Source organism: Microtus pennsylvanicus, chromosome 9 (assembly GCF_037038515.1).
Source record: "Microtus pennsylvanicus isolate mMicPen1 chromosome 9, mMicPen1.hap1, whole genome shotgun sequence".
Classification (NCBI taxonomy): domain Eukaryota; kingdom Metazoa; phylum Chordata; class Mammalia; order Rodentia; family Cricetidae; genus Microtus; species Microtus pennsylvanicus.
The window spans coordinates 19,532,386-19,546,995 of NC_134587.1; the positions used below are offsets into that span (position 1 = coordinate 19,532,386).

The window sequence follows — 14,610 nt, forward strand, 5'->3', positions numbered from 1 at the left end:
TCATGTTAGGTTTAATTATGACCGGTTATTGTTTTCATTTGGAAATTAATCACGACATAAGGATATGATTGTGTGTCATGTTGACAAGTAGACTTGTGAAGGCTATTCTGGGTTGTCAGCTTGACTGCATCTGTAACTAAACACAGAAATGGAAGGGCACATCTGTGAGGAATTTTTGCTTAATGAAAAGTGGAAGATCCGCTTCTAATATGGATCTTTGAGGTAGGAACACCTTCAATCCAGGGCTGTGGGACGATGGTCTTTTATCCTGTCACTTGTATTATTTTTAATAAAATGCTGATTGGCCAGTAGACAGGCAGGCAGTATAGATGGGGCGAAGGTGACCAGGCAGGAAGTAGAGGCGTGGAAACGAGAATTATAGGAAGAAGAAAGTTTCAGACCGCAGTCATCACCCAGACAAAGAGCAAGCAAGATATGACTGCCTCGCCAGAAAAGGTACCAAGCCACGTGGCTAACATAAGTTACTATTATTACTATGGGCTAATATAAGTTATAAGCATTAATAAGAAGCCTGAGCTACTAGGCCAATCCGTTTATAATTAATGTAGGCCTCTGTATATATGTTTGGGACTGAACGACTGCAAGACTGGGAGGGATAGAAACCTCTGTCAATAATCCAGTCAGTTCTTTTCAGGTGGGAAAATCCATTTCTAAATCTGGGCCACACCTTTGCTGGAAGCTTATATAAGAACGTCAAAGAAGGAAGCTTTTGCTCTTTGCCTGTTTGCTCTCACCTCACAATCAAGTCCATTCTTTCACTGGCATTAGAGTCTACTTCTTTGGGATCCCAGTGCACACTGAAGATTAGCTGAGACATCCAGCCTTGTGGACTGAACAACTACTGGATTCTTGGACCTTCTGTTCAAAGGCAGCCATTGCTGGATTAGCTGAACCACAGCCATTTGTAAGTCATTCTATACATTTATTCTCAACATTTTACAATCCAATTTTGCCCCCTGCCCCACTTTTAGACCGTAGCTTCTATAAGAAATAAAAAAACAGCCCGATATGGTGGTTCACATTTTAAGCCCAGTACCGGGCCATCTCTGTGAGCTCAAGGCCAGTCATTTTACATAATGACTTCCAGGACAGCCAGGGTTACACAGTGAGACACATCTCAAAAATAAATAAATAAATAAATATCCTTACTGGAATGATCAAAAGAAATGGCAAATATAAAATACTGTTATAGATTAACCTCTTTGTAAATGTTAGTAGATATTCTTTCTTTCTTTCTTTTTTTTTTTTTTGAGAAATAGATCTCTTAACAAGAAAAGCATCTACATGTTATTTAGAATTGTGGGAGCTGCACCACTGGAGTCCCCACTAGGGTAATGGGCTTTGAGTCACTGTAGAGTGCCCTGCAGGGGCAATGTTTTGTGGAGTTGTCAGGGTAGAAGATCTACTCAGATCCCAGACTGCTCAAGTGACCAGTGTGTAACTTTAGCCTGGGAGAATCAAAGGCATGTCATCCAAACCAGGAGGCTTAGAGAGAAAATGGTGCTGGACTGCCTAGAGTCTTGAGGGCGCACGGAAGATGAGACATGGCCTCAAAGAAGACTCTCATGCCCCATGATTTAGTCTTTGCCCTGCTGGGTTTAAATTTGCCTAGCACCCGTTATCCCCTTTTCCTTTCTCATTGTTCCCATTTAGAATGGGAATGTCTATCCTATATTTGTTTTATCATTGAATATTTTTAAAATTTTATTTTATGTGTAAAGATGCTTTCCCTGCCATGTGTTTCTGGGTATCACTTGTATGCAGTGTCCAAGAGGGCCAGAAGAAGGCATGGGATTCTCTGGAACTGGACAAACAGAAGGTAAGCTGCTATGTGGATTCTGGGAGGCTAACTCTGGTCCTCTGGAAGAGCAGCCCTAACTATTTAACTACTAACTCACCTTTCCAGCTCCCTAACATCATATTTTTAAGCAGATAACGTGTTTGCTTTTATTGGCTTCCAACTAGTAAGGAATGTGCTACATGATGAACTGAACCTTGAGTCGCATCTGTATCTGATCTACAGATTCAAGATTTTGTACTTAGGATTTTTAAAGCTGTTATTGAAATGCATCAAGCCTTTGAGGAATGAAGTTTACACACATGAATTTGGGAGTGGAGATAGCAAGGGCAGAATGGTATGTTTTGAATGTATCCCTGCAAAATTCATGCTGAAGAGGTTAATGGGCCAGGGTTCCCTCAGTAATGGGATTAAGGCCTTTAAAAGGGCCATAAACATAGTTCAGCTCTTTTGCCCTTCTGTAACTTCAGTCAGCTGAGGATTCATGTTTATCCCTCACAGAGGATGCAGTTAGTAGGAGCTACCATCCAAATGGGCACCAGGCCCTTACAAGACATTCAGAGATGCCTAAAAGTTTTCACAAGACATTTCTGAGGATTAAAATCTGGGAGAAAGATACGTAGACATCTTAAATTGTAAGAAACAGAAAATTATTTGATGTTCAAAACTGACAATATCTACAGAAGAAGAAAAAAACCAGCAATAATGTTAATACCCATAGCTTCAATAGAAAAAACAGAATGGGCCAGGTGGTGGTGAAGCACGCCTTTAGTACCAGCACTTGGGAAGCAGAGGCAGGTGGATCTCTGAGTTAGAGGCCAGTCTGTTCTACAAAGTGAGTTCCAGGACAGCCAACGTTGCACAGAGAAACTCTGTCTCAAAATACCCTCAACCCCCCCCACACACACAAAAGAATGAAATGTTTTATCTACTCTACATAGAGAATATATTGAGGGCTGAAGGAAAGGGAAGTAGAGTGTTAATACTAAGGCTATTTACATCAAGTCAAAGTGATTGGTTGTGGGTTGCAAAGCTTTCAGTACTTCCTAATCACATATATGCTTAACATTTAACAAAAGTACTTTAAAATGTTTTTAATTATTATTTTCTATTTATGAATATTTGGGCTGCATGTATGTATGTGTACCAATGAATGCCTGGAACCTGCAGAGGCCAGAGAGGGTGTTTGAGCCCTTGAAATTGGAGCCACAGAAGTTGTAAGCCTGCTATGTGGGTTCTGGGAACTCAACCTAGGCCTCCTGAAAGAGCAATAAATGCTCTTAACTCCTGAGCTGTCTCTTCAGTACCTGTGACAGTACTTTTTATATTTATATTCTGAAACAGGGTCTCTAGCCTAGGTTGCTGCAAACCCACACGTACCCGAGGATAACCTAGAACTGATCCCCTGAAAGCTGAGATCACAGGCATGCAGTACCACACCTTATTCATGAATTGCTAGGGGTTGAATCCAGTGTCTTGTGTATGATAGAAAAAACTATATCCTACCACCTAAGCTACAGCTACCGCTCATAGAGGTATTCTGTAAAAAGTAGTACCCATAATATAGTGCTTTGGTATTAGCCATTACAAAAATATTACTTATTGTTGCATATTAGTTATCAGAAAGCACTGCAGAGTACCCATGATAAAAAAGAGGACATGGCCAAATTTGTGGTCTTTAAGCTCCTTGCTTAACAAATTGGATGACTTTAAATATCATACATCAATTACCTTTCTTATTTGTATGAAGAAAAACCAACTTACAAAATAGCACCTAAACAATTTTTGAATTAAGACTGTTTCCTGTCTATGTAAGCCTGTTAATTTTTCGTCTTTAATCAAGACTGAGCAAGAATAGACAAATTTTACTTCACATATTTCTTTGCAACTATCCCCTGATCATATACTGAGAAGACTCATGGACAAGGATAAAAGGTCCCCTGATCATATACTGAGAAGACTCATGGACAAGGATAAGAGGTCCACTGCAGGGCATTTTCTATAGCCCAGTATTTATGGTTCATAAATGGCAATCAGCTTACAAAATTCAAATGTTTTGTTTTAGTACTGATTCTTCTGGAAAGATGGTCAAGAGAATTTACTTAAATCTTTCTTAAATATATTTAGTTTCTCATAGAACAACAGCAGAAATCAGTGACAGGCATCTTGCCATGAACAATAGAACAATTAAGTATTTAACTTCACATTTTAAAGAATACTGTAGTGTTTGAAACTCTGCATGTAACCTCATCATAGCCAAAAGATGTGCAGGGACTGCTCATTATTCCCTGTATCTCCTCTCATTCATCCTGCTCGAAGTACAGTGTTTTAGCTGGCTAGATGGCACTATGCTAAAGAGTATACTTAGTAGTCTTCTTTCCTTAGAGGTATGACCATATCACCAAAATCAAGCTCTGCTATGTTCCTTCATCAGTAGGGAGGGCCCTTTCCTCCAAACATGCTATGCCAGGACGGTAGCAGCACAAAGGCAAGAAAATGTCACAAAATGTCCAGCCATTCTGAACGTGACTTTTCTTTAGCAGGCATAACCTTGGTTGCTGTAGATCATTGGTTTTTCCAGCTCTTACAACTTATTATGGGTCCATCTTTATATATTTGATGCTTTTGTATGGGAATGTAGGCCTAAAACTTAGTAGCCTCTCATCTTGTGACTGTCTCTTGACAGGTCAAATCTTTAGAAAGTGTGCAACATTAGAAAGAGCAATTGGGTTCAGTCACTTTTCTGCCATCATTGGTTCTATTTTTTTCTCTTATTCTGTAATCATTACTTAAAGCACCACCTTTTATCACAGCAAAAGTCATCAATTTGCTGATGAGCTCCAATTTGCATTTCTAAGTATAACTCTACTTCAAAGGCCCATCTTCAGCTGCTTGCTGAGCACCTTCCCTAGCAGATCTGCTACTACTTAAGCTCAATATCTGAATAAATAAAACAACAACCCCCTTTACCAGTATCAACAGATATATAGTGTTTTGTATTTCTGAGGCCATAGCTCCAATCTTCAGATCAACAAGACTGAAAATCTTGGAAGTGGTAGACAATTTTTAAAACTCCAGGTTTGACTTCAAAGCTTTTGCTCTTATCTTATTATTGACGTTAGAAAATGTGTCACTTCTATAGGATAGGGTCATTTCAGGTTCCCTATCCTCAGCTGCCCCAGGAACTAACTGGGGACCTCGCCTTGGGCACCTGGGAGCCCCTCTAGGTCCAAGTCTCTTGCCAACCCTAAGGTGGCTCCCTTAATTAAGATATGTGCTTCCCTGCTCCCCTATCCAACCTTCCTTTATCCCAATCATCCCATTTCCCCAAGTTCCCCCCATCGTCCCCTTCTCACTTTTCTCTCCCCATCTCCCCTTACCCCCCTCCCACCCCACCCCCAAGATCCCAATTTTTTGCCCGGCAATCTTGTCTACTTCCCATAACCAGGAGGATAGCTATATGTTTTTCTTTGGGTTCACCTTCTTATTTAGCTTCTTTAGGATATCAAATTATAGACTCACTGACTTTTATTTATGGCTAGAACCCAATTATGAGTGAGTACATCCCATGTTCATCTTTTTGGGTCTGGGTTACCTCACTCAAGATAGTGTTTTCTATTTCCATCCATTTGCATGCAAAATTCGAGAAGTCATTGTTTTTTACCGCTGAGTAGTACTCTAATGTGTATATATTCCACACTTTCTTCATCCATTCTTCCATTGAAGGACATCTAGGTTGTTTCCAGGTTCTGGCTATTACAAATAATGCTGCTATGAACATAGTTGAACAAATGCCCTTGTCATATGATAGGGCATCTCTTGGGTATATTCCCAAGAGTGGCATTGCTGGGTCCAGGGGTAGGTTGATCCCGAATTTCCTGAGAAACCGCCACACTGCTTTCCAAAGTGGTTGTACAAGTTTGCATTCCCACCAGCAATGGATGAGGGTACCCCTTCCTCCACAACCTCTCCAGCAAAGGCTATCATATCTTGCATATCACCATAGAACCTTCATCTGGCGATGGATGGAGATAGAGACAGAGACCCACACTGGAGCACCAGACTGAGCTCCCAAAGTCCCAATGAGGAGCAGAAGGAGGGAGAACATGAGCAAAGAAGTCAGGACCACAAGGGGTGCACCTACCCACGGAGACAGTGGGGCTGATCTATTGGGAGCTCACCAAGGCCAGCTGGACTGTAACTGAAAAAGCATGGGATAAAACCGAACTCTCTGAATATGGCAGACAATGAGGGCTGCTGAGAAGCCAAGGACAATGGCACTGGGTTTTGATCCTACTTCATGTTCTGGCTTTGTGGAAGCCTAGCCAGTTTGGATGTTCACCTTCCTAGACCAGGATGGAGGGGGGAGGACTTTGGACTTTCCACAGGGCAGGGAACCCTGACTGCTCTTCAGACTGGAGAGGGAGGGGGAGAGGAGTGGAGGGAGGGGGAGAGGAGTGGAAGGCTGGGAGGAGGTGGAAATTTTTTTTTCAATAAAAAAAATAAAAATTAAAAAAAAAAGAAAATGTGTCACTTCTAAATGAGCTTGTTTTACCTAGAAAATTCAATCTTACATCTTAAAGTATATGAAGGAAGAAAATCAGTGAGTTAGACTTGGTAATTTATAGAACAAATGACCACATAAGAAAATCTCTAAAATGCTAAAATGTCCATGTTGGCAACAGCCTTATATGAGAAGCGCATTTTGCATCTAAGAGCACGCTGACCCATAGCACACTAAGTTGGAGGGAAATGAACTGCACAAAGGATGTTTCCCACCTCAAGGGTCTGGGAATGCACTACTCAAGAACTAAGGCTTGTTCTGTTCTCATTTATTTTTCTAGTCATACTTCCTTGTCTTTGTTCCCCCTGGCGAACAAAACAATTTACAAAACATTGTATTTCCTTATAAACATAGTTTAATGATTATATAGTATCTTTTCATACAACTGCCTCTAATAAAATCTGAGTACTAGGGACACTGCATCCCTCAAGTTTCTAGGAAGCTCGTTGGGTACCCGTGATCTCACTGCTGACAATTCACATTATAGAATCTATGTCTCGTTTTATGGACTGAGCTCTACTATTCACATTAGATAGGTATTTTCCCCTCAAAAAATGTTACAGGAAAAGTTAAGTTTTGGTGGTGGCGCACGCCTTTAATCCCAGCACTCAGGAGGCAAAGGCAAGCAGAACCCTGTGAGTTCAAGGCCAGCCTGGTCCACAAGAGCTAGTTCCAGGACAGGCTCCAAAGTTACAGAGAAACCCTGTCTTGAAAAACCAAAACCAAAACAAACAAACAAACAAGATAATAAGATAAAATATGAAACCCAATGTCAGAATGGCTGTTTTATTATACCATAGATGATTTAATGGCTAATAAATCTCAATTTTTGCAGTTGACATACCACTTCAAAATGAGGACAATTACACTGTTTTCCAAGGATACAAATACCTCAAATGAACTTGTGTGATACTGCCTAAATCCACAAGATTGGACAATGAAGTAGGTTATGGGACAACAGAAGGACAAATACCATCCTAGCCTATCCTTTTCAGCTCTGGATCACCACTTATGAAGAAAACACAAGGCATTTAATTATATGACTGTCTCTTTTTCAGAACTGTTATCATCTGATATTTTGGTCATTCTCACATATTCAACAACTCTGGTTCTTTCACACAGCTTCTCTAAACCCCATTAGTCACTCTAGGAAGTATTCTACTTCCTCAACTCATTCTAGCTACCTACTCTCATGACTTGAGAAGACAGGGGATTCTAACCATCAATTGGTGCTAAGTTGGCAATATAGTCTTTCCATTCTTCCAAACGACCTCCACCATCAACAGCCTTTGTTCTTAATATCTTCTTTGTAGTTCCAACTCATGTTTCCGGGTACATAATTGTCATCACCTGTTTGTACTTACACTTCTTTTACTCTCAATCCTGAATTAGCATCTTAATGTGTGAGAACACCACTTAACTTTGGATCTTACTTACAGCTGCTGAGAAACAACCAAGCAAACATATAAACTGTTATTACTAAAAACTCAAAATAATTTGAATGTAATATTTTTTTCTTATTTCTCACTCTCAAATCACTTTATCTAGTAGCTGACGCTGTATTTCACAGAAAAAAAAACCCCACTTTTACATGAAACTCTTTTTTTAATCACTTCCTCTGACATCCACATTTATCTTCGTGTGTGTGTGTGTGTGTTTTGGTCTTTTTCTCTCCAGTCCTGAGAGAACATTTGTGTTCTACTCCTGGTTGGTTTCAAACCTAAGCTCGGCATTTCTACAAACAAACCAAGTGGCTGCCTCCTTCTCCCCTTCTTTCTTGAATTCAGCTCTCTGCTAACCTGTATGCCATTTGGGCAAGAAACTGCTCTTGCCTGAACTGCTTGACTGGAATTGCAGGAACCACAGAAAAATGACTGCTGAAGCTGCCTCAAGAAGGTGAGACAGTCCTTTGAGGTTCCTGCTTCATGAAAGAGTGTGTAAGACTTTCTGCAGGACACAGAAGAAATTGGCAAATTGCCAATATAGGTGGAACTGTCTTTGAAAGTTTCTGTTTCATGGAAAAGTCTGCCGAATACTATGGGCCAGTAGGCTGAAGATGGGTGCCTGCAACGTTACAGAAGACCTTTGGGTGATAGTCCAGGTAGCAAGATATCTCTATCAATTCTAGAGTTTTGGAAGTTGCTTACAATGTACTTCCTGTTAACTTAGGTAATATTTTATCCTTCTGGTGTCTTTGATGGAGTTGAAGAATAGATAGTTATAGGTTTCCTTAGTTATGATAATAGATATAAATATTGTAACTGTAATTCTGGCTTGATACCTGTTTTGTTATATGTAATTTTACTATGTTAACATTAAAACTTTCCTTTTTATTTAAACAGAAAAGAGAAATGGTGTGGGAAGTCCTTCTGTATATGTGTTGCTTTTACTGGTTAATAAAGAAGCTGCTATCGGCCAATGGCTTAACAAAGTATAGCCAGGCTGGAAGAGATATCTACAGAGACAGAGTAGGCAGAGTCATGGAGAAGCCATGTAGTCACTGGAACCTGTAGAAACTTTGCCAGTAGGCCACGACCTCATGGTGCTGCGCAGATTAATGGAGATGGGTTAGTTAAGGGTGTAAGAGCTAGCCAATAAGAAGCCAGACTACAACTAATAGGTCAAGCAGTGATTTAATTAACACAGTTTCTGTGTGGTTATATGAAGTCTAGGTGGCTGGGAAATGAACGAGTAGCTTCCCCCAACAGTTTTGCAAGGAACTGAATTATTCTTTGTGCCTTCTCACTAAAGCTGTCTTTCTTCATTTCACTTATCCTAAAACACAAAAACACTTCTCTAGCCTTCACAGGTTTTGGCAGTTGTCTGTCCTTTGCCTTTGTTCCCCAGGCCTCAGTGTACTATGTTCCCCTCTCCACTAACAGCCCTAGAACTTCAACAACCTCCACACATGGCCAAATACAATGTGACCTTCCACTATCCTCTTATCAAGTCACTTGGTTATCTAGTTGTGCTAACTACTGTACCTTTCCTGAAACCCCTTTCCTGTGGCTTCTGTTATGTTTTCTTCTCTAATTTGTTCCTTGCTTTGTAGACTATTTTTGTTGTTGTTAAGTCTCTTTAAAGGGCCCCCTTTTATGTTTCTTCTTTAAAATCCCAGTGTTCTCTGGGTCTCTGTCTTTCAAACTGCGTAAACTACATTCTAAATTGCGAGTCTTTCTCTTCCTTTCATCCTAACATACTTTCGTTTTTAAATATTTATTCAAGCTACTACACATTCTAACTGAGAAATACCATTTAAAACTACACAGTCTTATTCTAGCTCTAGTCTCTATCTTAGTCACTGTTGTATTATATTACCATGAAGAGACCCATAACCAAGACAACCATTAAAAGAGAAAGCATTTAACTGGAGGCTTGCTTAGTCTATTTAGAGGTTTAGTCCACTATCATCACTGCAGGAAGCATGCAGCATGCAGGCAGAGTACTGGAGCAGCAGCTGAGAACTATATTCTGACCCATAGGCAGAGAGAGAGTGAGAGAGAGAGAGAGAGAGAGAGAGAGAGAGAGAGAGAGAGAGAGAGAGACAGAGAGAGAGAGACAGAGAGAGAGAGAGACAGAGAGAGAGAGAGACAGAGAGAGACAGAGAGAGAGAGAGAGAGAGAGAGAGAGAGAGAGAGAGAGAGAGAGACTGACTGACTCTGAGCTATGCATGAGCTTTTGAGACCTCAAAGTCCCTCCTCACACACTTCCTCCAACAAAGCCCCCTTTATCCTAATCTTTTCATATAGTGTCACTCCATGGTGACTAAGCAGCCAAATGTATGAGCTTGTGGGGACCATTCCTATTCAAACCATCAGTCTCCATACAGAACTCCTTGTAAGCCTACAGAACAGTGTTCATACCTACCCATCAGATAGTTCACCCATATGTTCCACAGGTCTAAACCTAAGAATTAGAACTGCATTATATATATTATTTCCCCATAACCGAACTCTAAGTTCTTCATCACTCTTGATTTCAGTCATCAGCATTAAACTAAACATTCCAGAGTCTACTTTCATCATCTTCATAAGTGACCTACACTCAGGTGCCACCTTCTTGTCATTTTATCTACTAAAGAAATTTTAGGTCACTGGGGGTGGTGGCATACAATTTTAATCCCAGCAGTTGGGAGGCAGAGGCAGGAGGATCTTTGTGAGTTTGAGGCCAGCCTGGTCTACAGAGTGAGTTCCAAGACAGTCAGGGCTATGCAGAGAAACACTGTCTGGAAAAAAGAAATAAGGTCTTTTTTAAAATTCACACATTAACTGCTAATTCAGTGCCTTATTTTAAATTCTTAAAATTATTGATATTCAGGTTTTTATTTTTCTCAACCAAGGTGCAATAAACCTACATATACTTACTATCTAATATATGTTAGTAAAGGTTTAATACATTACACAATTATTAATATATGAATTTTACATTAATGCACTTATTGTAATTTATAAAGTATAAAGATTGCCATTTTTAATATAATTTACACTTAGAACATATGTAACATGTCTTCAGTATGTTTGCTGGGTTCTTTGTCAGTGTCAAGAGTTTTCTAAAGCATAAAATTCTTCAGTAACTTTTGACTGATTAAAGATACATACTTAGCATATTCCTCATGATGGGGCTATTATCTTTACAGCTTCTTTTCCCATAATACCTCATCATTTTTAATGAAGTCATAGGACCACCTTGTAAGACATGCAAGGTAGCAAACACGCCCTCACTTCCTGTTTTATAGACACATGCACACACACGTGCGTGATCCCTGTCTCCTAGCTTACTATGTTCTTCCTATTAAGAGTTCTTAGCCCAAATGTGAACTCATATTGTGCTGACCTGACTCACAAAGAAAGAATTAGATGCCTCTTCCCTAGGTCACACAATACCTGATCTTTTCTGTCATGTCTGATAACAGTCAGATAACAGCCAGTGAGCCTCTTTTTCTTTTCTGTTTTTTAAAATTAGATATGCAATAACCATTTTATTTATTGCCTACTTGAAATTCTGAAAGTTCTAAAATGTATAATAATGTTTTACTTATTTTAGTATTCTCAAAACTGTATCATCTTCTTCCCTAGTTCCAAGGTACCCTAGAACACAAATAGAACTGTTAAGTCCCTTAATGAGCCTAATTGTGACGTAGGAAGAAAAAAATTTGTTTTTTTTTTTTACTTTTTTCCTACATTAAATAATTTTTGAAGGCCCTGTCATATCATGCCTTCTTCCTTCTAGCTACTTAAAATGAGAAGATTTAGAGTCTTTAGTTCACTCAATAACACTATTCTTTTACAAACAAAGAGAAGATTCACAAAAAATAAAGATGGCTTTTGTAGAATTCAGGAAGGTATATATAGAAATGTTTAATAGTAGCTGGATCACCTAGAAAGGAAGAAATTGTATAGATGACACACTATATTTATTGAATGAACAAAGAACTTCATGGATAGCCTATGTCTTTTGACTTCAAAATTTCATAAATAATGTTTTTTCTTCATCTATATCTCTATGTGTGCTTGTGTGTTCATGTTTGTGGGCAAGTGTGTGCACGTGGAGGCTGAGATAGACTCTGAGTTTCTTCAATCACTTTCTACCTTATTCATGGAGGCGGGGTCTGTCAAGTGAACCTGAGAGCTTGCCAATGTGTTAGAATGATTATCTGGCTTTCAAGAGTTGGAATTACAGGCAGATCTCTATGCCCACCCAACATCTACATGGATGCTGGGAATCAAATCTGACCCGCTTTCATGGCAACTACTTTAAACCACTAGCTCCTCAAGGACTTTTTTAACCAGAGGAATCAATGCAAGTCCCCTACCTCCAACTGCTGTGGAGGAATAAACTAACATTCCTCCTAGTAGATCTTCTGGCTGTTATTTTCATAAAGGCCTACTTGCAAAATTGATCCTTTCACATTTGGAAACTGACTTTTAAAACATTCTTACGTGGTAAGACTGTGACTGCTGAGTCGGCCTATTTAGACAGTGTAATAACGTCTATGGAGGCTCTACCTTCCCTGCGTTTGGACCTTTGGTAGATACAGTGTATCTGTGAAGCCACCTCTGAACTCAAAAATAACAGCAAAACCCGGTGACTGTGAATCTTAAAGTGGAACTTCTTACACTTGGCACACATGTGACAGAACTTGTGAAGCTGGGGGAAGTCCACAGGAAGAGGGAACAGACTCCTCTAGACCTTTCCACGTGTCTTTTCCATGAGTCCCGATTATGAACTTATGCCACATCACTGCAATAATTTATCATCTTCTGTTCTATTTTAACTGTCATAAAGAATGGAAGATGATAAATTAATAACAAATTTAGTTCCAGGATACATTAGTTCCTGGTACCCAAATGACAATATGAAAAAATGAAAAGAAACAATGCAAAACTGAGAAGCAGTGATAAAAGTCTTTCAGTTATAAAACGACTTTATATTTATTTCTTATATAAAATAGTGACATTTAAAAGCTATATATGGAGAAACTGAGACAGTGTACCTGATCTAATGGGAGCTCACCAAATCCAGCTGGGCCAGGACTGAATGAGCATGCAATTAAACCAGACTCTCTGAATGTGGCTGAAAATGGGGGCTGACTGAGAAGCCATTGATAAAGGCACTGGGACTTGTTTTTACTGCATGTCCTGGCTTTTTGGGACCCTAGTCTATTTGGATGCAAAGCTTCCTAGGCCTGGATATGGGGGGGAGGGGGCTTGGACTTCCCACAGGACAGGGTTCCCTGCTCTCTCTTAAGGAGGGAGGAGGAGGAAGGAGGGAGGAGGGTGATTGGGGAATGGGAGGGGAATGGGAGGAGGGGAGAAAGTGTAAATTTTTGAATGGAAAAATAAATTTAAAAAAATTTAAAAAAAAAAGAAAAAAAAGAAACAATGTTCTATCTTAATCATAATCACTTTAAAATGAATCCATCAAATCAACCTTTTCCATAGGAGACAAAATGTTTTTAAAAGGTAACAAAAATCTCAATGTTATTGTTTTATTATTTATTATTATACTCTTGTGTTTTAATAATTATAGTTCTCCAAATATTTTCTAGCAATCTAACATTCTCAGTTCTTAACCTCAATTGCCAAGAAAAATAATCAGCTTTCAAATCCAAAGCACACACCTTCTGCTGCAGCTCTCTTACTGCCGAGTCTCGGTCCATGCACGCTTGTCGGAAGGCTTCATATGCTCTGTTGAGTTGCTCACCAATGTTTTTATCCATTCCTCTTTGTCCTCTATCATCACTATAAAGGATGGGATGAATGCCAACTCTGGAAAATATCAGAACAACTTAGATAGTTATTAAAGTTACACACACTTTTTAAGTGTTTCCTAAAGAGTCCTATAAACATAACACTAGGTGATATCAAGGTTTATAAAAACATAAAAGTTTTACCTGAAATCATGACATAAAATATGAAATCTACACTGTTAAGTAAAATATTTTTTATTAATATTCCAGTTCGTAAGTCATGGTCCAGTTCATAAAAATTCTGCTTTGGGAATAGGACCCTGTAAATGTTGTCCAAAAATGGAGAAAGAGCATTATTAATACCTTAACACAGAAATGTACAACATGATTAGTAATGTGGGAAGGGACTTCTTTTTACTAAATGGATCGTTACTTCTACTTATAAGGTGAATTCTTGCCACACTGAATTAGAGCAAAACTAAATAGATAATAAATGTTTGTGGATGGAGTTCACACTGTTGTTATCACAGAGCAATTAAAATGTGTGAAAATGCTCTTATTTTAGAACAAAATCTAGGGAGAGCTCCTGTTGGATTGTACATTAAAAAAAGAAAGCTCGCATCTCTTCAGGCTCAGCCCCACTACCTATTAGTCTCCTAACTTCCCTGCTGCTTCTGAACTACACATGATTTTCTCCGAGGAGGTAATTTGGTTTTATCATCTCAGTTTGCCTAACATCCCTCTAATACATTCCTTGGCACTGAGCACAGAGCTCCTTAATGATTATGACTCTTCCTGTGCAGTTACAAAAAATACAACCCGAACCTTCCTTTTAGGATTTTCTAAAAGCCACAGCAGAGATTCAATTCGCTATTGGTTTTCAAGGACAACCAGTTTTTTTGAGGGTCCCCAAAAATCTTTATAATCTTGAAAATTTAAAACATATTTACTTTATGCACAGTTATACCCAGGTGTCACAGCACAGATTTACAGGTTAGAGACAACTTGCATGAGTCTGTTCTCTTTCTGGGGATCAAG

At 39.2% G+C, this 14,610-nt stretch overlaps 1 protein-coding gene across 3 annotated transcripts in view; it reads right to left on the reverse strand.

Annotated features, from left to right (window-relative positions):
* The window catches only part of Tank (TRAF family member associated NFKB activator), a 79,281-nt gene that overhangs the window by 33,852 nt on the left and 30,819 nt on the right, over nt 1–14,610 (reverse strand). For all 3 annotated transcript variants that reach the window (XM_075985055.1, XM_075985054.1, XM_075985056.1), the window contains exon 2: nt 13,504–13,651. In XM_075985055.1, coding sequence (XP_075841170.1) covers nt 13,504–13,602 — 99 coding nt within the window. In that variant the 5' untranslated portion in view covers nt 13,603–13,651. The remainder of the gene's footprint in view (nt 1–13,503; nt 13,652–14,610) is intronic.